This window comes from Bos taurus, chromosome 11, assembly GCF_002263795.3.
Source record: "Bos taurus isolate L1 Dominette 01449 registration number 42190680 breed Hereford chromosome 11, ARS-UCD2.0, whole genome shotgun sequence".
NCBI classification, from domain to species: Eukaryota; Metazoa; Chordata; class Mammalia; order Artiodactyla; family Bovidae; genus Bos; species Bos taurus.
Genome location: NC_037338.1, coordinates 10,935,284 through 10,957,087, shown reverse-complemented (window position 1 = coordinate 10,957,087; position 21,804 = coordinate 10,935,284). Strand labels below are relative to the sequence as shown.

The 21,804-nt window shown below is 36.8% G+C and overlaps 1 protein-coding gene across 7 annotated transcripts in view; it reads left to right on the top strand.

The window, feature by feature from the left end:
* The window catches only part of ALMS1 (ALMS1 centrosome and basal body associated protein), a 190,664-nt gene that overhangs the window by 122,727 nt on the left and 46,133 nt on the right, over positions 1–21,804 (top strand). For 4 of the 7 annotated variants that reach the window (XM_010809860.4, XM_010809855.4, XM_005212516.5 and 1 more), the window contains 2 exons: positions 2,366–2,491; positions 15,035–15,205. In XM_010809860.4, coding sequence (XP_010808162.2) covers positions 2,366–2,491; positions 15,035–15,205 — 297 coding nt within the window. Of the gene's footprint in view, positions 1–2,365; positions 2,492–4,202; positions 4,347–15,034; positions 15,206–21,804 lie in introns of those variants that run through there. The other 3 variants (XM_010809857.4, XM_010809856.4, XR_809620.4) reach the window with 2 other exon arrangements.

Genomic DNA, 21,804 nt, shown 5'->3' with positions numbered 1-21,804 from the left:
TGTTGTTTTGTACTTAAATTTTGATCTTAAGTTTTATCATGGAGAATAACAAAGAAAATTCTGAAAAAGAAGAGTATGAAGAGGATAAATTTTAGCAGTAGCATAATGTACAGATGGACAGTATGTACCCAGCCTAATATTAAGATCTTGTTACAGAGGGGACTTCCCAGGTATTGCAGTGGTAAAGAATCTGCCTACAATGCAGGCGATGGTGGTGGGGAGTGGGGGGTGTGGGTTCAGTCCCTGGATCAGGAAGATCCTGGGGGAAGGAAGTGGCAACCCACTCCAATATGCTTGCTTGGACAATCCTATGGACATAGGAGCTTGATGGGCTACAGTCAATGGGGTTACAAAGAATCGGATGTGACTGACCATACATGCACGCTGTTACAGAGGACTTGCATGGTGGTCCAGTGGTTGAGAGTTCACCTGCTGATACAGGGGATATGAGCCTCTTGATGAAAGTGAAAGAGGAGAGTGAAAAAGTTGCCTTAAAGCTCAACATTCAGAAAACTAAGATCATGGCAAATAGATGGGGAAACAGTGGCTGACTTTATTTTTCTGGGCTCCAAAATCACTGCAGATGGTGATTGCAGCCATGAAATTAAAAGACACTTACTCCTTGGAAGGAAAGTTATGACCAACCTAGACAGCATATTAAAAAGCAGAGACATTCCTTTGTCAACAAAGGTCCATCTAGTCAAGGCTGTGGTTTTTCCAGTGGTCATGTATGGATGTGAGAGTTGGACTATAAAGAAAGCTGAGTGCCAAAGAATTGATGCTTTTGAACTGTGGTGTTGGAGAAGACTCTTGAGAGTCCCTTGGACTGCAAGGAGATCCAACCAGTCCATCCTAAAGGAGATCAGTCCTGAGTGTTCATTGAAAGGACTGATGTTGAAGCTGAAACTCCAATACTTTGGCCATCTGACGCGAAGAGCTGAATCATTTGAAAAGACCCAAAGATTGAGGGCAGAGGAGAAGGAGACAACAGAGAATGAGATGGTTGGATGGCATCACTGACTCAATGGACATGGGTTTGGGTGGACTCTGGGAGTTGGTGATGGACAGGGAAGCCTGACGTGCTGCGGTTTATGGGGTTGCAAAGAGTCTGACACGACTGAGCGACTGAACTGAACTGAACTGAACAGGGAACATGGGTCTGATCCCCAATCTGGGAAGATCCCACATGTCTTAGGGCATCTAAGCCCATGAGCCGCAACTACTGAGTCCAGGTGCCTAGAGCCCACGCACCACAGCGAAAACATAGCCTCCATTCACTGCAACTAGAGAAAGCCTGCAAGTAGCAACAAAGACCCGGCATAGCCATTAATTAATTGGTTAATTTTTTAAAAAGATGCTGTTATAGAATCAGGGTTTCTACCACATCTTGAAAGAAAAGTATATAGAAAAAGACTTCATCCTCTATAATAATCAAATTATTATACTGTCACAGACATTTTAGAAAGAATTTTAGAAGTTTATAATAAAACAACTTTATAAATGACATACTTTTTAACTCTGAAATCAGAAAATCTGTGTGATACGGGACAGCAGGGGAGAATAGGTATGCTATAAACAGAAAGTCTTTTTTTCACAGAATTCTCAATTATTGAAAATTTAGTTCACCCCTAATTTTTAACATTAGGAGAAGGGTTAAATACACTTAATTTGTAGTATAATGATTTTTTTAAAATGTGAAGCTGTGAAATAAAATGAAAATTGTGTTAATGTAAAGTGGAAAAGCTGAAGTCCAAGTTATATATACTGTACACAACTATGTAAACAAATACAGAGGGAAGACATGTGGGAAGTACATTAAAATGTCAATAACAGCTATCTTGGGTAGTAGAGCTTTGTCGTTTTTACTTTTGTGTATTTTGTTAATACTGAGAATTTCTACTTTTATAATAGAAAACTTTTAGTTTGAAAATCTGCCACATATAATAGAATTAGATTTATTTCCTATGATTCTAGAGGCAGAACCTCCAAAATTGAGTTGTAGGGGTTAAGAGTGACCAGGTTTGCGTTCAGTATAAGGTAAAGTGTTTCCTTAGTTAGAGAAATATATTTGAATAGATTGCTATATATTGGAATAGGTGCTAAAACCACTCTATTTAGCCCGCTTGCTGCTGTAGTTTCTCCAGTACTTCCTATCTTCCTCAGCATTTTCTAATTTTTTATATCACTAATAATTTATTAAAATACTAGATGATTTACTTATTTAGTGTGCTAATTGTATACTGTTTATCTCTTTATAGAATTCTAGTTCATGAATATATCCCAAGAATCTTGAAGGGTACTTAATGTTTATTCAGTTAGTTAATAAATGTTTTCTTAATAATTATTCTGATCTTTATCTCCTTAGGCCAGCCTTTACTGTTGCCATATAAGCCTTCTGGTAGTACGAAGATGTACTATGTTCCACAGTTAACACAGATTCCTTCGTCTCTGGATTCCAAATCAGACACCACCATTGAGAGCTCACACTCAGGTATGACATATGAAAGCTCATTGCTATTTAGTTTTTAAGTGAAATATGGAACTATTTTTGATCAGTCTCTGGTTCAGATAAGTGTCAGATATATTGTGTACACTCAAACATATAATAAATATTTCAAGAAGATTGTGTGAACAGTTACATGTTTTGGTTAGTGGATTCCATCTAGGACAAAGGTTTCCAAGTTTTCTCTGTTCATAGTGACCTTATTTTTTGGTTGGGTGATCTTTTTCCCCATCATCATGTGGATATGAGTCATCAGCAGCATAGAATTACAAGAAGTATTTTTTTCAAATACTAAGCTATTGTGTTATTAGCACATAAAAATACTGTTTTGATCTAGCAACTTAATAAGCAAAAATATTAGGGTTTTTTTTTGGTTTTGTGTTTGAAAGAAAATATTTTACTGTGTTCATAAATACCCATAATTACTTACTGATGAGACATGTGCAGCTATTGGGCACTGTAAACTTTCTCAAACCGTGAGATGAAATGGGACGCAACCACTCTCCTTCACTATTTTTGTTACAGAAACAGTCAAAAACCCAGCTCTGCAAAGATACAACAGAGTTGAAAGGAATGTAACAGTATCTAATGTTGAAACATTTAGGTGCTAGTTTCTGTATGTGCTGTGTATGTGCTGTGTGTGCTAAGTCTCTTGTGACCCTATGGACTGTAGCCCGCCAGGCTCCTCTGTCCATGGGATTTGGTTATTTGTAGTGTACACCAGATAGTAAGTATCACTATTTCCCTAGGATTTTAAAATATCCCACAGCACTTCTTTGAGATCACCACAAGAGAACTGTAGATTTAGAAAGTGAATAGCACCCCATGGAAGAGCTCAATAAACATTTTCTGTGGAAAATTATAAGATACAGATACTGAGTTGGTAGGATGTGGGGTTTTGATTGTTGGGATAACATATTAATTGGTCCATGGGAGATGATTTGATTCAGTTTAAATATGAATTTTTCATGATTGGTCAGTAGACATCTTTATGTTTGTAAAAATTAAAAAGAAAGTAGTTGTCCCTGGTGTTACACAGATTTGATTTTAAGAAAACCAAACTAGTGTCTAATGGTAACTGAGGTTAAACCCTGTTACTGCTGCTTCTGACTTCCCAATGTGATGCCAATGTTAGGATTGATTGTTAAGCCTATAACCAAGATCTGGAAAGAATTTTTCACTACCTTCATGGCTATGATTTTAAAAAGACACTTAATGGCTACCAGAAATAAAATAAGCTCACTTAATTGATTGTAGGTAGGAACATCTTTGATCTCAGTCTCACTTTCAGCCCCCTAGTTCAGAAGACAGAAATGTACCAATAGAAATCTGATCAAGTGTTCAGTATTTTTGAGGTCTCCTGTGTGCTTCTGTTCATTTACATCCCTAACACTTCCCTCTGGAGACATTAACTTTGAGAAAAATGGGACAGCAGTGGGAAGAGAAAATGACTCAGGAATGGTACGTTGTATCATGAGAAATCTTGTCCCTATAAAGTACTGAATTCATCAGTTAGGCAAGAAGAGATCTGTTAGCTATATACTTGAGGTTGTAATTTTTTCATGTTCTTCCATCTGTTCTGAGAGTGGATGGAATTAACAATAGAAAATAATACTTTCTTATACCAGTAGAGCTACTGGTGAAATCCTTGAAACTGTTCTGATAGCTATTGTCTAAAGAGTATATTCTGTTTCCATAGATATATGGAAGATCCAACTAGAGTTTGGAGCCGGGGGCAAGTCATAAACCACTGCAGATATTTGGGCCAAAAAATTTCTCAATTGAGAATGAGTAAACTGTTGAACTCATAAAATCCTTTTAAAAACAAAAACACAAGGCAAAGGTAATCTCACAAAAAAAGAGATTTGCTCTTGTTGTTCAGTCGCTCAGTTGTGTTTGACTATTTGTGACTGCATGGGACCCCATGGACTGCTCCACACCATGCTTCCCTGTCCTTCACCATATTCCAGAGCTTGCTGAAACTCATGTCCATTGAATCGGTGATGCCATTCAACCATCTTTCCCAGCATCAGGGTCTTGTCTAATGAGTCAGCTCTTCACATCAGGTGGCCAAAGTATTAGAGCTTCAGCTTCAGCATCAGTACTTCCCATGCTGTCTAGGTTGGTCATAGCTTTTCTTCCAAGGAACAAGCGTCTTTTAATTTCATGGCTGCAGTCACCTTCTGCAGTGATTTTGGAGCCCAAGAAAATAAAATCTATCAGTGTTTCCATTGTTTCCCCATCTGTTTGCCAGAAAGTGATGGGAACGGATGCCATAATCTTAAGTTTTTTGAATGTTGAGTTTTAAGCTAGCTTTTCACTCTCCTCTTTCACTTTCATCAAAAGTTTCTTTAGTTCCTCTTCACTTTTTGCTGTTAGAGTGGTATCATTTGTGTATCTGAGATTATTGATATTTCTCCTGGCAATGTTGATTCCAGCTTGTGCTACATCCAGCCCAGCATTTCACATGATGTACTCTGCAGTGGTTAAATAAGTTAAATAAACAGGGTGACAATATTCCCTGAAATGAAAGAAAGAGATAGATGTTAGAGATACACTCTTTGGGACTAGTAACACTGTGAAATAGTAACAAGGTTCCAGTTATATTTGAGAGTAAGCTCTGTGAGGATAGGTACCATGTCTGTTTTTAAAGATATTTATACCTCATATCAATATAAAGTATAGATGTTATTTTTATATTCATTTAGAGATATTTAAATAATGTATATACTACTAACACTTAACTGTCAATAGAAGCAAAAAGCCATTGGGAGAGAACTGGCTGGAATTTTTAAAAGAAGATGAGAAGTTATAGCCAAAAAATGGCAGAGAAAATTATAGCAGAAAAAAATGGTAGCATGAAAAATTTTGCCCTGTGATAAAAACAACAGAAATTTGGCAAAACTTTATAGAAAACTTTTCCAAAATTCTGGAAATAAACCAAAGTCTTGTAGCCTTTGTAGTAAGCCTTTATTGAAGAAAAATGTCTGAACCTTGATAAGAATAGTAAGCTTGTGGCATTTTAATTTACTCTATTCTCATCCCCACACCCAGCTCAATGAGAATCTTGAAAAATATCAGCCTATAGTTCCAGGACTAGAGGGAGTAGAACAGAGCTAGTTCTCTTTCAAGACTCCACTCAAAAGGCATGTCTTTATTTGACATTCCTTAGAGCTGTCCAGTGTGTATGAGCTTCTTTTAAAGGAAAAACTGAAGATGAGATGTATATAGATATTTTGAAAGCCATTAACATATTCTTAGGGCTATGGAAGACTTACACATGTGCACAGGCCTATGTGCATGCTCAGGAAAGACCTGAGACCTTTAACCTTTGCCTGCCTTAAGGCTGTGGACAAGAAGAAAGGAAAGGCTAAGGCAGAATTTTTAACTCCCTGCCCTCAGTGTTGAAGGCTCTGTGCACGTAATCCCTCAGCAAAGACAGAGAGATTCATTGTTTATAGATGTTTAAGAATATCTGTATCTTAGCTTATCACTAAGCTAGTTGAGTGGGAACTTCAGTAGAGTTTACAGAATTAGTTTAGAAAAGTTACTTTAAAAAAATAGCATAAGTCACAGTATGTTCAAAGAACTAAGTGAAACCATGTCTAAAGAACTAAAGGGGGCTTCTCTGGTGGCTGGTAAAGAATCCACCTGCCAGTACAGCACACAAGGATTTGATCTCTGATCTGGTAATATCTCACATGCCGCAGAATAATTAAGCCCCTGCCCCTGAGCCACATTTGTTGAGCCTGTGCTCTAGACAGAGCCCATGAGCCGCAACCTGCTGAGCCCACGTGCTACTATTTAAGCCTGCATGCCCTTAGATCCCTGGAGAAGGCGATGGCACCCCACTCCAGTACTCTTGCCTGGAAAATCCCATGGACCGAGGAGCCTGGTGGCTGCGCAGTCCATGGGGTTGCGAAGAGTCGGACACGACTGAGCGACTTTCACTTTTCACTTTCATGCATTGGAGAAGGAAATGGCAACCCACTCCAGTGTTCTTGCCTGGAGAATCCCAGGGACGGCGGAGCCTGGTGGGCTGGGCTTCCGTCTATGGGGTCGCACAGAGTCGGACACGACTGAAGCGACTCAGCAGCAGCAGCAGCAGCAGCCCTTAGAGCCCATGCTCAGCAACAAGGAAGCCACTGCAATGAGAAGCCCATGCACTGCAACTAGAGAGTATCCCCCGCTCGCCACAACTAATGAAAAGCCCACACAGCAAGGAGGACCCAGCACAGCCACAAATAAACAAAACAAAAATTCAACAAAGAATTAAAAGAAGGTATAAGAACAGTGTTTTACCAAATAGAGAATATCAGTAAAAGAGAAATTATAAAAATCACCAAACAGAAATTCTGGAGTTGAAAAGTATAATAACTAAAATAAAAAATTCACTAGAGAAAACTCAATATCAGATTTGAACAGGCAGAAGAATGAATCAGTGACTTAGTGAAGATAAGTCAGTCGAGATTATCCAGTGTGAGAAACAGAATAAAAAAAGAATGAAGAGAGGTCCACAGAACCTCAGAGCCCTATGGATTACCCTCAAGCAATCTGATATACACATAATGAGATGAAGAGAGAGAAAAAGGCTGAAAAAGTATTTGGAGAAATAATGGCCCCAAACTGGCAAATTTAAGGACTCCTGTTAATCTGTGCATCCGAAATACTCAAGGAAGTCCAAGCGTGATAAACTCAGAGATCCGTGTCTAGATACATCATAAGCCATCAAAAGACAAAGAATGTTAAAGCAGCCAACACGAGTACAGAGTCTCTTCAAAGAGACTTCTGATTTCTCATCAGAAGCCATATAGACCGGAAGGCATTACAATGACATATTCAAAGGCTGAGGAAAAAAAACCTACCTACCAAGTATTCTGTACCCAAAAAAACTTCAAAAAAAAAGGAGAGATTAAGACATTCTCAGATACTCAGATAAACAAAAATTGAGACTACATTGCTAACAAACTGACTCACAGAAAATACTAAGATTTTTCAAGATGAAATAATAACTCAATAACCTAAATAGTAACTCAAATCCACATTGAAAAATAAGAGTAATAAAAGTAACTACATAAGTTAATACAGACAGTAGAAAGGTATTTTTATTTGTAGTTCCTTTTTCCTTCTATATGACATAAAAGACTAATGCAAAACAATAATTATAAATTTATGTTATTGGACACAAAATGTATAATGCTATATAACTTGTGAAAATAGCATAAAGAGGGGAGGAGACAATTATAAAGGAGAAAAGTTTATATATACTATTAAAATTGCTATTAATTTAAATAGATTGTTGATTTATATTAACATGTGAATGTTAATTCCCAGGACAATCACTAAGAAAATAACTTTATATATAGTAAAAGTCATCATAGGAATTAAAATGATATACTAATAAATAGCTATTTGACACAAAAGGGGCATAGTACAGAAACTGAGGAGCAAAAAAAAAGCATAAAACATTGAAAACAATAGAAAAATAGCAGACTTAAATCCTACACTCAAACTACATTAAATGTAAGTGGATTACAATTTGATAGAAAGGCAGAGATTGACAGATTGGCTAAAAAGACATAATTTAACTGTATGCTGTCTGCAGAAGCCTCACTTTATTTTTTTATTGAAGTATAGTTGATTTACAATATTGTGTTTCAAGTGTATGGCAAAATGATCAATTTTACCTATATATATTTTTTCAGATTATTTTCCATTATAGTTATTATAAGATACTGAATATAGTTCCCTGTGCTATACAGTAGGTCCTTGTTTTTTTTATCTTTATGTATAGTAGTGTGTATCTGTTAATCCCAAACTCCTAATTTACCCCCTGTCCCCAGCTTTCCCTTTGATAACCGTAAGTTTGTTTTTAACATCTATGAGTCTATTTCTGTTTTATAAATAAGATCATTGGTATCATTGTTTTTAGATTCCACATATAAGTGGTATGATATTGTGTTTGTCTTTCTCTGAAAAAGCCCCTATTTGGGTAATTCCCTGGTGGTTCAGTGGTTAAGACTCAGCACTTTCACTGCCGTGGACCCGGGTTCAACCCTTAGTCGGGGAACTGAGATCCCGCAACCCGTGCAGTGAGGCTAAAAAAAAGAGACTTACTTGAGATTCAAAGATAAATTAGTTAAAAGTTAAAGGATGGAATAGAATATGCTCTGTAAAAAAAAAAAAGCAAAGGAGGGCTAGAGTGTCTATTAGGAGACAAAATAAACTTCAAAACAAAAATTGTTATTAATGACAGTGTCATTTTATAATGATGAAAGAGTCAATCCATCAAGAAAATATAACAATTATAAAATGTATATGCACCTAATAGCAGAGTACCAAATATATAAATCAAAACTAACAACTGAAAAAAAAATACATTATTAAAGGGAGAAATATTTCAAGCCAATAGCAAAAGGTCATATATTGTATAATTCATTTACATGAAATTCCCAGAATAAGCAAATCCATATAGACAGAAAGTAGCTTAGTGGATGCCAAGGGAATGGTAGGGGATGGGAAAATAGGGAGTAACTGCTACCATATGTAAGATTTCTTTGTGGGGGACAAAAATGTTCTAGAATTAGATATCAGTATTGGTTGTGAAAGCACTAAGAACTACTGAATTGTACACTTATTTTAATTTGTGAATTTTCTGTTTTGTCTCAGTTTAGATAAAAGGGGGGCAGCAACAATACAACGGAAAAGACTGTGTAAAGCTGTAAAGATTTGGTAGCAGGCGTAAAATATATTGTTCAGGCAGGAAAGGATGGAATTAGCTGGTGGAAGTTAAATTAGTGATGTGGACAAATCTGAGAAAGTCTCTAAAATTACAGAGGAAAAAGAAAGTGAAACAGCTGTGAGGGACTTGCTGGTGGTACAGTGGTTAAGAATCCGCCTGCCAGTGCAGTGGACGTGGATTTGATCCCTGATCTGGGAAGATTCCACGTGCTGCTGGAGCAACTAAGCCCACGTGGCACAACTGCTGAAGCCTGCACACCCTCGAGCTAGCGCGTGGCACCTGCCAGAGCCCGCGCCTGGAGCCTGTGCTCTGCAACGAGAGGAGCCTGCGCCGCAAGGGAGGGTAGTCCCCACGTGCCGCAGCTGGAGGAGCCAGCCTGCAGCAACGAAGACCCAGCACGGCCAAAAGTAAATAGGAAAATGCTGCACAAGGTGATGAGAGGCGTAAGAAACATAGCTAAGTAAACCAAACCAAGAATTTACCTGTAGCTGGGGAAAAAGGTAATAGTCAAAGGCTTAACTGAGGAAAACATCCTTCTCCTAAAAAAGGGAACACTGTATGCAGATTGAAAGTTATCATAAAAATCCAGGCAAAAATCAGTAGAAAGAGACTGAGATACATACCAGAAAAAGATTTTTGAGTATTAAAAGGGAAAAAAATCCTATAAATATACAGTTGAAAAAAGGGAACAAAATTAAATCTGATATCAGGTTTATTTGAAAGGTTAAATGTAAAAATAATGGAACCAAGTCTGTGTTTATTGGGAAAATTATATAATTCAAGGATTTATAGACCCAGTGCATATAGATTAAGCAGTATAACAGTGAAAAGACATTTTCACATGTATACAAGAGCTAGAAAGTATGTTCAACCTCTGTACCTTCTTGGGAAATTTACTTGAAGACTCATCCAGCTGAAGAGATGAATCAAAATGAAGAATTCATTACAGAGAAATGAAGCTGAAAGTGACTGGTGGTGAACTTTGAAGTCAGTTTAACACAACACTCATCTAAATAGAAATTTAGTTACACGGTTGGGGGAAAATGTCAGAAGTTAATTTTGGAATGAAAGGCACAAAAAGAATAAACAATTGTATTTTTTATCTTTAAGAGACTAAAGAGGTTTTGTTTTATTCATGACTTGGTTTTCCTACAACTAATGATACTAAAAGCACAGCCAAAAATAAATAAATAAATTGGACTTTAATAACATAACTTTTGCTCCCCCCAAAAAATTATCAGCATTGTAAAAAGTTTGCTCACAGAGTTGAGAAAAAAATTTGCAGTTCTTATATATCTGATAAGAGATTAATATCCATAATGTCTGAAGAACTCTTAACAGCTCAACAACAACAACAAAATCTCATTTTTAAATGAGCAGAGCATCTAAAGAGACATTTCTCCAGGAAAGATATACAGATGGCCAAAAAGAATGTGAAAAGATGTTTTACATCATTAGTCATAAAGGAAATGCAAGTGAAAACTATGAAGAGATACCCAGTAGGATGGCTGTTGTGAAATAAAAAAGAACAAGGATTGCAGGAATATGGAAGATTGAAACTCTTTGGGTATTGCTAATGGTAATGGTGTAGCAACTATGGAAAACTGTATAGTGGTTCCTCAAAACATTAAACATAGAATTACTATATGAACTAACAGTTCTACTTCTAAGTACGGTCCCAGTATTCCTGACAGATACTATACTAGGTGCTACATTTATAGGGTTGTCCAAAATAAACATGTCCCCTCTGATTATGCTCAAGTGGGGAGGTAGATATGAACAAATAGATACAAATAAGTACACAAATTACAAATGATGCATTAAGAAAATAAGAGTTCTAAGAGAATAAGAGGATCCAGTTTAATTTTAGGAGCTCATGAAGACCTTGCTAAAGAAGAAACTCTAGAACTGAGATCTAGAAGATATAGGTAAATTAGGCAGACAGAGTGAGGAGTGAAAGTGCTCTGGCTGGAGGGAACAATATGGACAGAGCTCCAGAAACAGAGAAGTTTGATGCATTTGGCAAATGAGAAGAAGGCAGTGTGGGTGGACCAGAGCTGTGGCTAGAATTGGTTAAAGATAGGTAGGCTCAAGATGAGGCTGCTGCTGCTAAGTCACTTCAGTCGTGTCCGACTCTGTGTGACCCCATAGACGGCAGCCCACCAGGCTCCCCCGTCCCTGGGATTCTCCAGGCAAGAACACTGGAGTGGGTTGCCATTTCCTTCTCCAATGCATGAAAGTGAAAAGTGAAAGTGAAGTCGCTCAGTCATGTCTGACCCTCAGCGACCCCGTGGATTGCAGCCTACCAGGCTCCTCCATCCATGGGATTTTCCAGGCAGGAGTACTGGAAGTGGGGTGCCATTGCCTTCGAGGCAGGGTTGTGTAAACTATATTAAGGCATTTGAACTTTATTCCAGTTGGCAATTACGGTTTGATTTACATTTGTAATTTTTTCATGCTCCTACGTAGAGGATAGCTTATGAATGAAAAGTAGGGAGTCAAGAAGTGGAATTGAGGATACTAGTTACCTAAAAGCTGTTGCAGTGGTCAGTATCAGAAAGGGTAGCATCTAGGATTAGAGTGATGATGATAGAGATGGAGAGAAATGGAAACATTCAACTTATTTTTATAAGTTTAATAGTTCCTCCTGGACTTGGTAATGAAAATATGGAGAGTGAGGGAGAGGAGGTTAAAAAAAAATGCTTTCTAGTTTTCTAGAATAAGCAACTGGATTAAAAAAAAGGTGACATTTACTGAGATGGAGAAGCCTGAGGAAGAAGCAGATTTGGGAAAGATGGTCAAGATACCTGCTTTGGACATGTTAAAAATGAGACTTCTGCATCCATGTGGAGATGTTAAATCTGCAGTTGAGTTTAGACAGAGTTGGTTTGCGGATGTGTTTGTGTACAAGTGCACTACATGGAATATGGCACATGATAAACATATGCTGTTTTTTATGAAAACATCCAGGTGGGTGTAGAGATTCCAGATCTCCTGTTAGAGTTCTGGACTCTTCCTGTCCCAAACATTAATCTGTACTTATTTTGATACATTTTACAGCTGAACACAGATACAGGAAAATAAGTATGCATACACTCAATGGCATATATATATTGTGTGGCTGCACTCTCTTTCAACTGCCTCTTGGCTCCAATGAGGTTGATTCTCTTTTATATATACCTGCTGCTCTCAGGAACTGTATTCTTCCCCACCTCTGAAGCTGACATAATCACCTCTCTTGGAGAATAAAGGGAAGTTGTGAAAAAAACCTCATGTACAGTTGTTTGTGTTGTTCCATAATATATAAAAACAGTTTTTTTTTTTTTAAATGAGGAAAGGAAGTCTTTTTCTAATTTTGTTGCCAAATTCTTGGCTTTCTGTGCATTGATGCCCAACAGACATACAGACAGTTTTGGAGGAGGAGAGAGATGGCTTTATTCTTTCATTGTCCAGCAAAGGGGAAAATACAGCAGGCTAGTGTCTCAAGACTATGCCCCTTTTCTTTGGGTAATAGGGAGAGAATCACAATGAAGGTCTTGCATTTTAAAAAAATTTATCTGTTTGTTTGCTTTTGGCTACATCTTAGATGCACTGTGTGGGCTTCTCTCTAACTGTGGCGTGTGGGCTCAGTAGTTTGCGGCCCAAGGGACCAGTTGCCTCAAGGTACACCACTTCCCCATGGCTCAGACAGTAAAGAATCTGCCTGCAATGCAGGAGACCTGAGTTTGATCCCCGGGTGGGGAAGAGTCCCTGGAGAAGTGAATGGCCACACACTCCAGTGTTTGTGCCTAGGGAATTGCATGGACAGAGGAGCTTGGTGGACTGAAGTCCATGGGGTCACAGGGTCAAACTTGACTGAGTGACACTTTCACTTTCATGTGGGATCATAGTTTCTGGACCACATCACCTACATTGGAAGGTGACTTCTTAACCACTGGACCACCGGGGATGTCCCTTGTATTTTTTTTTTTTTCCTTTGCAAAATTTCAAAAAAAGGCCACAGCTAGCATCAGGCAGCTCAGCAACTGGGCCTGCCGCTCCCTCAAGTTATTGATCCTAACCTTCTTTTTGGAATGCAGAATGCTACTGAGAGAGTGTAGGGGGAGAAGAATGCCAGGTGCAGAGTACAATTCATATGAATTGTATCAAAGAGTAATTAGCTTTGTTTGGCTTTGTGAAGAAGTCTAGCTACACGTGTTAGTAGTAACAGTAAAGAATAAGCCGAGATTATTCTTTTTCAGGCCTGTTTATGTTGTTTCCCCAGCCTGTTCACTGTTTCCTTATTTTCCTTGTTTATCAGAAAACTCTCATTTTTATTTAAGAAAAGTGTCATTTCTATTTTTGCTACAACAGTTTCTCCCCCAAATGCTGTAGAGGCTAGTTGTGTCCTAAGTACTGGAATCTGAAGCTCAGAAGAAAGGTTCCAGCTAGAGATACATATTTGTTGGTCATCAACATATAATTCTATACATTGGTGATTGGGGAGTTCATCCAGGAAGAGAAGAGAACCCAGTTCTGACCGCTTCAGGAACTCCAACACTGAGAGTTTTAGTTGAAGAAAGGACAATGAGGATTTACCTGAAGGATAGGGAGCAAATAAAAGAAAGTGATGCCACAGAAGCAAAGAAAAGCTCAATGGACATACGACCCAGAGGGCTTAACAGGATTCTTGCAGTCTGTCCTGAAATATTCCTCATGACATATTTATACTATACTCATGGACTGATACTTGTGGTGGTGGTGGTTTAATCACTAAGTCACGTCTGACTCTTTTGCGTCCCCAGGGACTGTAGCCCATGAGGCTCTTCTGTCCATGGGATTTCCCAGGCAAGAATACTAGAGTGGGTTGCCATTTCCTTCTCCAGGGAATTGCCCCACCAAGGGATTGAACCTGCATCTCCTGCTTGTCAGGCAGATTCTTTACCACTGAACCACCTGAACTGATACTTAGCTTCTTTGGCCATGTACCTTTTTGGTGCTTACAAAGTGCATGAGATATGGAGTATCAGATAAGAAGGAAAAAAAAAACACATTTTTATAGAAGATAATTCTATAGTTACTACAAACTCTTACATATCCAGAGATGTTCTTTTGCCTCTTCTTTGTGACATGGGTAAACTTCTTATCAGTTTCTGTATTAGTGGACTTAATACTGAAATGTATTTTAAAAGAAAAAAAATCTTATATTCAAATCTTACATTTATCACATAAAATTTTCCTTAGAATAATTTGTATTATTGTCAGATTGACCTTCCTAAAATGTGCCTGATTGTATTTCCCTTTATTATTACCCCGTTTAGTTTGGGATGCTATGCCCCGCTGAATTTTGTTCCCAATTACTTTTTAATATCTCCCACCACTCTCTTTAATGTCTGACCACAAAAGTATCTGATTTTCTTATTTACTGTTTTCCTTGTCTTTGCTAATGCCATAACCTCCACCTAAAATGCTTTTGTTTCTTCCTTCCTCTTCATATTTCAGAAAGTCCCTACTTGCAATCTGTTTCTCCTCGTCTGAAAACATTTCTGAGCTAGAATTTGATCTCCCTTCTGAACAGATATTCTGCTTTCTATGTCTCCTCTTATGTCATTTGCTTCTCCATTGTATTGTAGCAGTATTGTACATTTCTGACAGCTTCAGTTTGACTGATGTCTCCTTCTAATTACCCTATAACACTCCCATGGTAGTGCCTTTTTTATAGAAGTGGTTTAAGAGGTAATTTTTTTTGTTTTTCTTTAAATTCTTATCTGTACTTATGTTAACTGTACTGCTTTTCCATTTTTCTGTAGGATCCAATGATGCCATTGCTCCAGATTTCCCGGCTCAGGTGCTAGGCACAAGGGATGATGACCTGGCAGACACTGTTAACATTAAACATAAAGAGGGCATCTACAGTAAGAGGGCGGTAACTAAGGCATCCTTGTCAATGGGGAAAAAACCCTTTCAGAAAGATAATGCAGGTGACTGGAGTGGCTTTGTGTATTTTGTGGCCTTTTTTTTTTTTTCTCTGTATTCATCCTAAGTGGGAGTATTATCCTTTCTTTTTTTTCTACTTCATTAATGCGAATTTTTCTCCTAGGTGTTTTATTGGGTATGTACAAGAAGGAAAATATAAAATCTTTTTAAATGCTTCAAATTTTTGAAAACAATAAACTTTAGTTTCACTATGGAAACTAGATTGCAGCTTTTAAAATGAAATTATATCCAATTAAATGTTTTAAAGACTAAAATCCATAGAAAGTGTTGATTAAAATGCTTCATGAATTTATCTGTCAGATGGTATAAATATCTCATCAATTGGATTCTGCAGGAAAATCTGTGGCTTACATGTTGTTTTGAATGTTTTTTAATTTTGCTGCCAACATTTAAAAATAAGATTTCGGGCTTCCTTTGAAAAGTCAGAATATCTGGTTGCACTCAGCTTGTATTCCTTCTTGGCAATAATCAGTGAACCCTGAGGCATGACTGTCCTCTGCAGAAAGGATACACATTCTCTGTTTGCATCAGTCCACATGAGTCTCAGGCTCATGAAGACTCAGTCTGCTTCATTCATCGATCTTGGGTCTTCATTCTTATTCCCAGATAAAGGCCCCAATGTTTTATAAAAGCTTTTAATCTTTAGGAATCTCCTTGATTTTTTTTTCCCTCTGCATCACTGATATTGTGCTTCTTTAATTGATACACAGTAGTATTTATTAAAGGAAAATTTCAGGAGCCACTGAAAACTCTACATGTATACTTACATATGTTACTTTGTTACATTTACAGTTTTTTATTCATGTTCATAGCTATTAGCCAGATAGGAGCTACTAATCTGGGGGCAGTATTCAAACAAGGGCTGCTGGCTCTATGTTCTGGTTTGGGCATAGTGTTAATGATTTCCTGTGATGGTGTTAGTGCTTTTATGAGGAAACCAAACGAAAGGCTGCTTGCTAAAGTGCAGACATTCTTCCAGATAACTTTTGTTGCACTCAAAAGCATTTTGAGGTCTTTTGAAATAAGATAAGTTTATCTGCCAGTTAGCACTGAGGCTGCCAAGTAAATAAAAAGGCAACTGTTTTTTCAAAATGTAGTTCATAAATGAAAACGCTCATATGCTAGCTATATACTAGTGGCAGTTTGGTTCATGTAGGTGACCCTGTGATCCCACTGTTAGACACTTGTGAAGAAGGTGGATATGCAGAAACTGACAGGAAACAAAAAGTGGTAGGCTCAGGGAACTCCATTAGAAGTCTGCACAGTGAACTTACTAACTGTGCATTTGGTAAGGATGTTGTGTTGGAAATAAAGTTGGGCTTTGTTACCTGAGGGACCCCTGTAACTTCCCGCTTCTTATAGGGATCATCTGTTACTATTATTGTTGGTCTACTTCAGACTTTACATCCTAAGGGAAAGCCCTCCTGATTAACCGTGGGCGAAGCCCAGCCTTAGAACCTCTCACTTTAAAGGGTTAAGAAGAATAGGGAGAAGATACCTGCTGGAGAAAACTTTTGTATACCAGCTAAGTGAACCCATTAAATATATCAGAAATAAAAATCTCATAAGGATTGGAATATAAAAGTAAGAAATTCTGATAGGAAATAGAATGTAAAAAGAAGGGAAAAGAAAAAAAAATGAAAAGAAAATTCAAGATTGACTCCAAAGGGTCATCATCAAAAAATAGGTGTTCCATACGGAAGATAAAGAAGGTAAAAAAGAAGCAATCAAAGGACTAGTATAGGAATAGATCCCAAAGGTGAAGGATATTAATTTTCATATTAATAAGAACCATTATGTACATAAAAATCCACATCAAAGCACATGACTGTTTGAAATTTTGATACACTGGCAAGAGGAGATTCAAAAGGCTTCCAAAGAGAAAACAAGTACCATATAAAGAAATGGATATTAGACTGATGTTAAACTTTTTAAAAATAATACATGCACTATTGATATTATCTATAAAATAGACAAGTAATGAGAACCTACTGTATAGCACAGGGAACTCTTCAGTGGTCTGTGGCCTAAATGGGAAGGAAATCCCAAAATAGGGGATATATGTATACGTATAGCTTGTTCCTTTTGCTATACAGTAGAAACTTGATACAACACTGTAAAGTGACTATACTCCAGTTAAAAAAAGGAAAGTAATACATGGGACTAGAAACTAAAGGAATAATGCCTTGAAATTATGAGGGAAAATTATTTCATTAAAATTAAAGATTTAAGTTTTTTAAAGGAAAACATAGAATGAAGGAAATGAGGTCAACATAGGAGAGTGGGAAAGGAATTGCCATTGCAGCAGTGGTGCAGAAGATCGAGAACGAGTTCAGATAGAGGACTGTAAGAAAAGTCAAGCTGATAAGACTGCCTTATATAGTTGACTGTATTTGGAAGAGATTTTCGATTCTGTTTCCCATTTATAAGGATGATGAAGGGAATGGTATAGAGAAACTTAGCAAATGTAAAAACAGGCAATTGTTAACTCCTCAGGAAAAGCAAAACTTTTTAAAAGAAAGTAAATATGTTTACGGTATTCTAGTTGGTTTAACTGTGAATAACAGAAACATAACACAATCACATATGAACTGAAGACTGACTAAATCAAGACTCTTATTTACATACTATATAAACACTGAACATTAGTATAGGGTTAAAACTTCAAAAGATAGAAGGAGGGAATATGGCTGTGACAGGAAAGTTTTCTAAGAGGTAAATCCCTATTGATCATAGAAGAAAATAAAAAATTTTCTGGAACTAAAAAGGATACAACAATATGAAACATGTTATTTGGAAACAAGGCTAGTGATACTGGAAGAAATGACTAAATGAACTGGTGGTATTTGAAAACTGTTGATTTCTGTTATAAGCTTAACGGAACTATTTGACTTTCTGATATTTTGATTAGATTACTGTTTATTTTGTGTTACCTCCCAAAACATAAAGGAGATAGAAAAAGATATATTTGGCAAATACTAACCAAAGAAAAGGTAGCGAGCAGTGTTAATATTGACAAAATAAAATTCTAGGCCAAAAAATAATATATATATATGTATATATAAAATATATATACTCCTAGGAGTAGGAATACTCCTAATAGTAATATATATCAATTATATAATATGTAATATATATATATTATATAAACCTATATAATTATATCTGATATTAAAACATATATGTTTATATAATATGTAATTATATATAATTATGAATTATATATATATATATACGCCTATATCTATATATAAGAGTAGGAAATGGCAACTTTAGTATTCGTGCCTAGAGAATCCCATTGACAGAGGAACCTGGCAGGCTACAGTCCATGGGGTCACAAAGAGTCAGACATGACTGGGCGACTGAGAGTGCACACACGCATGCACACACGAGTTTCCCTTCCAATAAAAAAAGGTTCAAATATAACAACAAGCAAGGTAAAATTTGAGCTTATTTTCACGTACTCAAACTTGTATGCAGGAAAAAATGACAGGAAGATATAGGTAAACCCAACAGTTCATATCCATCAGAAACTGAGAGATGCTGGAAAGAGGATTAAAGTGTATGTACTTGGTTGAGGAGCCAATTGGTCAAAGCTACCATCTGTGAGATTTAAGACTGTAGACCTCTGGAATCCCACTGAGGTAGAACCATACGGCAGCACCATGGAAGCCTTGGTGGGTTCAGATAGCTGGTCCCCCTCTGGCAGGCGGCTGCCCATATCCGCGGGGGTGTGGTGCGGCATGCCTGGCTTGGTTTTGGACAGTGCAGGACAGCCCTCACCTGTCAGGTACTAAACCATTCATAGATAACCTGCTTCTGGGTGGGAGTTTCCTAAGAAGCAGAGAACCCTTCTTGAGTTCTATTTAATGTCAGCCCTTTACACAAGGGTTTTAATAATAAAAAGGGGAAAAAATAAAACAAAAAAATTAGAGAAGATTTAAACAATGGAATTTTAAAATTTGATTGAGAACTTTGCATTTTTTTAAAGAACAGGTGAAACACTTAGAAAAATGGATGAAGTTGTTGCTTTTAAAGAAATGATGTTCAAACAGAACAACTTCTTTGATTACTGTAGCCAAATTAGAAATCAACAATAAAAACTTGTAATAACAAAACAAAAATCTGTTTTTGGGTTGAATAGTATTCCCCCAAAACTCATGTTCACTGAGAACTTCAGTATGTAATGTTACTTGCAGATGTAATTAGTTAAAGATCTTTAGATTAAATCATTGTGGGTTTAGAGTGGACCTTAAATCCAGTGATTCGTGTACTTACTGACTAGGAGAGGGGGCCATGTGAAGACAAAAGCAAAGACTGGAGTTGTGCTGCCTTAAGCCAGGGAGTACTAGGGATCATTAGAAGCTGGAAGAGATAAGGAAGAATTCTCCCAGATAGCCTTTTGAGAGAGCATGTTCCTGCTGACACTTGACTCCAGATCTGTGGGAGAATAAATGTATTTTGTTTTAAGCCACTCAGTTGGTAATAATTTACTGTGGCAGCCCTGGGAAACTAATATACATAATATATAAATATTATATACATACACTAATACAATAACCATGCATTTGAAAATTTAAAACTAATTCTAAGTAACTCAGAAGTTAAAGTAATACTGGAAGTTGCAATATATTTAAAACTCTGATATCAAAATGTATAGAAGATAGCCAAAGTGATAGTTAGGGTAAAGTTATACCCTTAAATATATGTAATAAAAAATTTAAATAGAACAAATCTAGAGGATTTATACTACCAAGTATCAGAACTTATTATAAAGCTGTAGTAATCAAGACAGTGTGATGTTGGCACAAAGATAAACAGACTGACCAGAGCAGAGAATACTCCAGAAACAGATTCACATATGTATGGACACCTGATTGATGATAAAGCTACCACTGCAGTACCGTGGGGAAAAAGATGATGTTTTTGGTAAAATGATGTTATGTAAATTGGATATTAGGGGAAAAAAAAAAAAGAACACTGATCCCCCCTACTTCACTACACGTCAAAATCAATTCCATATACTTCATAGATTTAAATATGAAAGGCATAGGTAGATGAAATATGTCAGTTTTCTGCAAGAAAATACAGAGGAGTATGTCTTCATAATCTTGCAGTGGGAAAAGATTTATTAAATCGAATCCCTAGCCCCCAAAAATAGTAACCATAAAAGAAAATATTGACAGATATATCACATGAAATTAAGGTATTCTATTAATTAACCACCAAATGAAAGAGTCAAAGGCAAGCCACAGAGTGGGGAAGATGTTTTCAATACGTATCTCACAAAGGACTTCTATCTAGAATATAAAATGAACTAATACAAATCAATGTGAAAAGATAGGCAATCCAATTTTTGAAAAGGACAAAAGTACTTGAATTAGGTGCTTTATAAAAGAGAATATCGAATAGCCAATGAACATAAGGCAAAAATATTCAACTTGATTCATCAGCAGGGATTTGCAAATTAGGATCACAGTAAGATCTCTGCATACCCATTAGAATGGCTGGAATGAAAAAGTCAGTACTGTGCTGGTAAGAATATAAAACAAGAGGTATTTATTCACTACTGGTGAGAATGTAAATTTCGAGAGTAACCTTGGAAAGCAATTTGCCATTATCTACTAAGTTACACAAAAGCATAATCAAGCAGTTCTGATCCTAATTATATACTCCACGGAAGAGGATGTGCATGAGCACCAAGAGAAACAAGTGAATATTCTTTACAGCAGTTCTTGTAATAGCTTCAAACCAGAAATTACCAAATGCCCGTTATTTTTCCAGTAGTATGGATGAATTGTATTAACATTGTTAATACCAACCAGAAAATGAGACTAAGTAAAGGACAAATATGTTTTAACACTTAATGGATCTTACAAATACAACATGAGAGAAGAAAGCAAGACATAAGGCTATGTGCTCTTTTTTTCTATTTACAGAAAGTTCAGAAATATAAGTAGTTTGTTGCATTTAAAATGGGCTGTTAATTATCATCCTGGGGGAGATTGGAAGAAAGAATGAGGGGAGCATGTGTACTTCGAGCCAGGTTTTTTTTAAAACCCTGGTACATGTTCACTTTTTTAACAATTCACTGAATTCTCTGTGCAATATTTGGTATGTGTCTTCTGAGACATAATGCAAAAGGCATTTTTAAGATACGCTTTTTAAAAACAACAAAAAATAAGTACTTAGAAATGACTCTAACAAAGGACATAGAAAATGATTAAGCTTCATTGAATTACAGTAAGGAACCCTAAGTAAATTCAATGCATCACTACTCAAAATTCCAGTAGAATTTTTCGTGGGACTTGACAGGCTGATTCCAAGGTTTTTTTGAAAATCAAGAAGTATATTTAAAGAATAAGATAGGGACCTTGCCATACCAGATATCAAAAGACTTACTGTGTGCATGTGTGTGGTGTGTGTGTGTGTGTGTGTGTGTGTAAAACATATTTAAGACCTAATATGTAGTAATAAACAATGTGTTGACCAGAAACACACCCATGAATGTGGAAACTTAATATATGCCACAGATGACATATCCTGGGGAGGGGGTGAACTAGTCAGTAGTGTTTTGGCCACT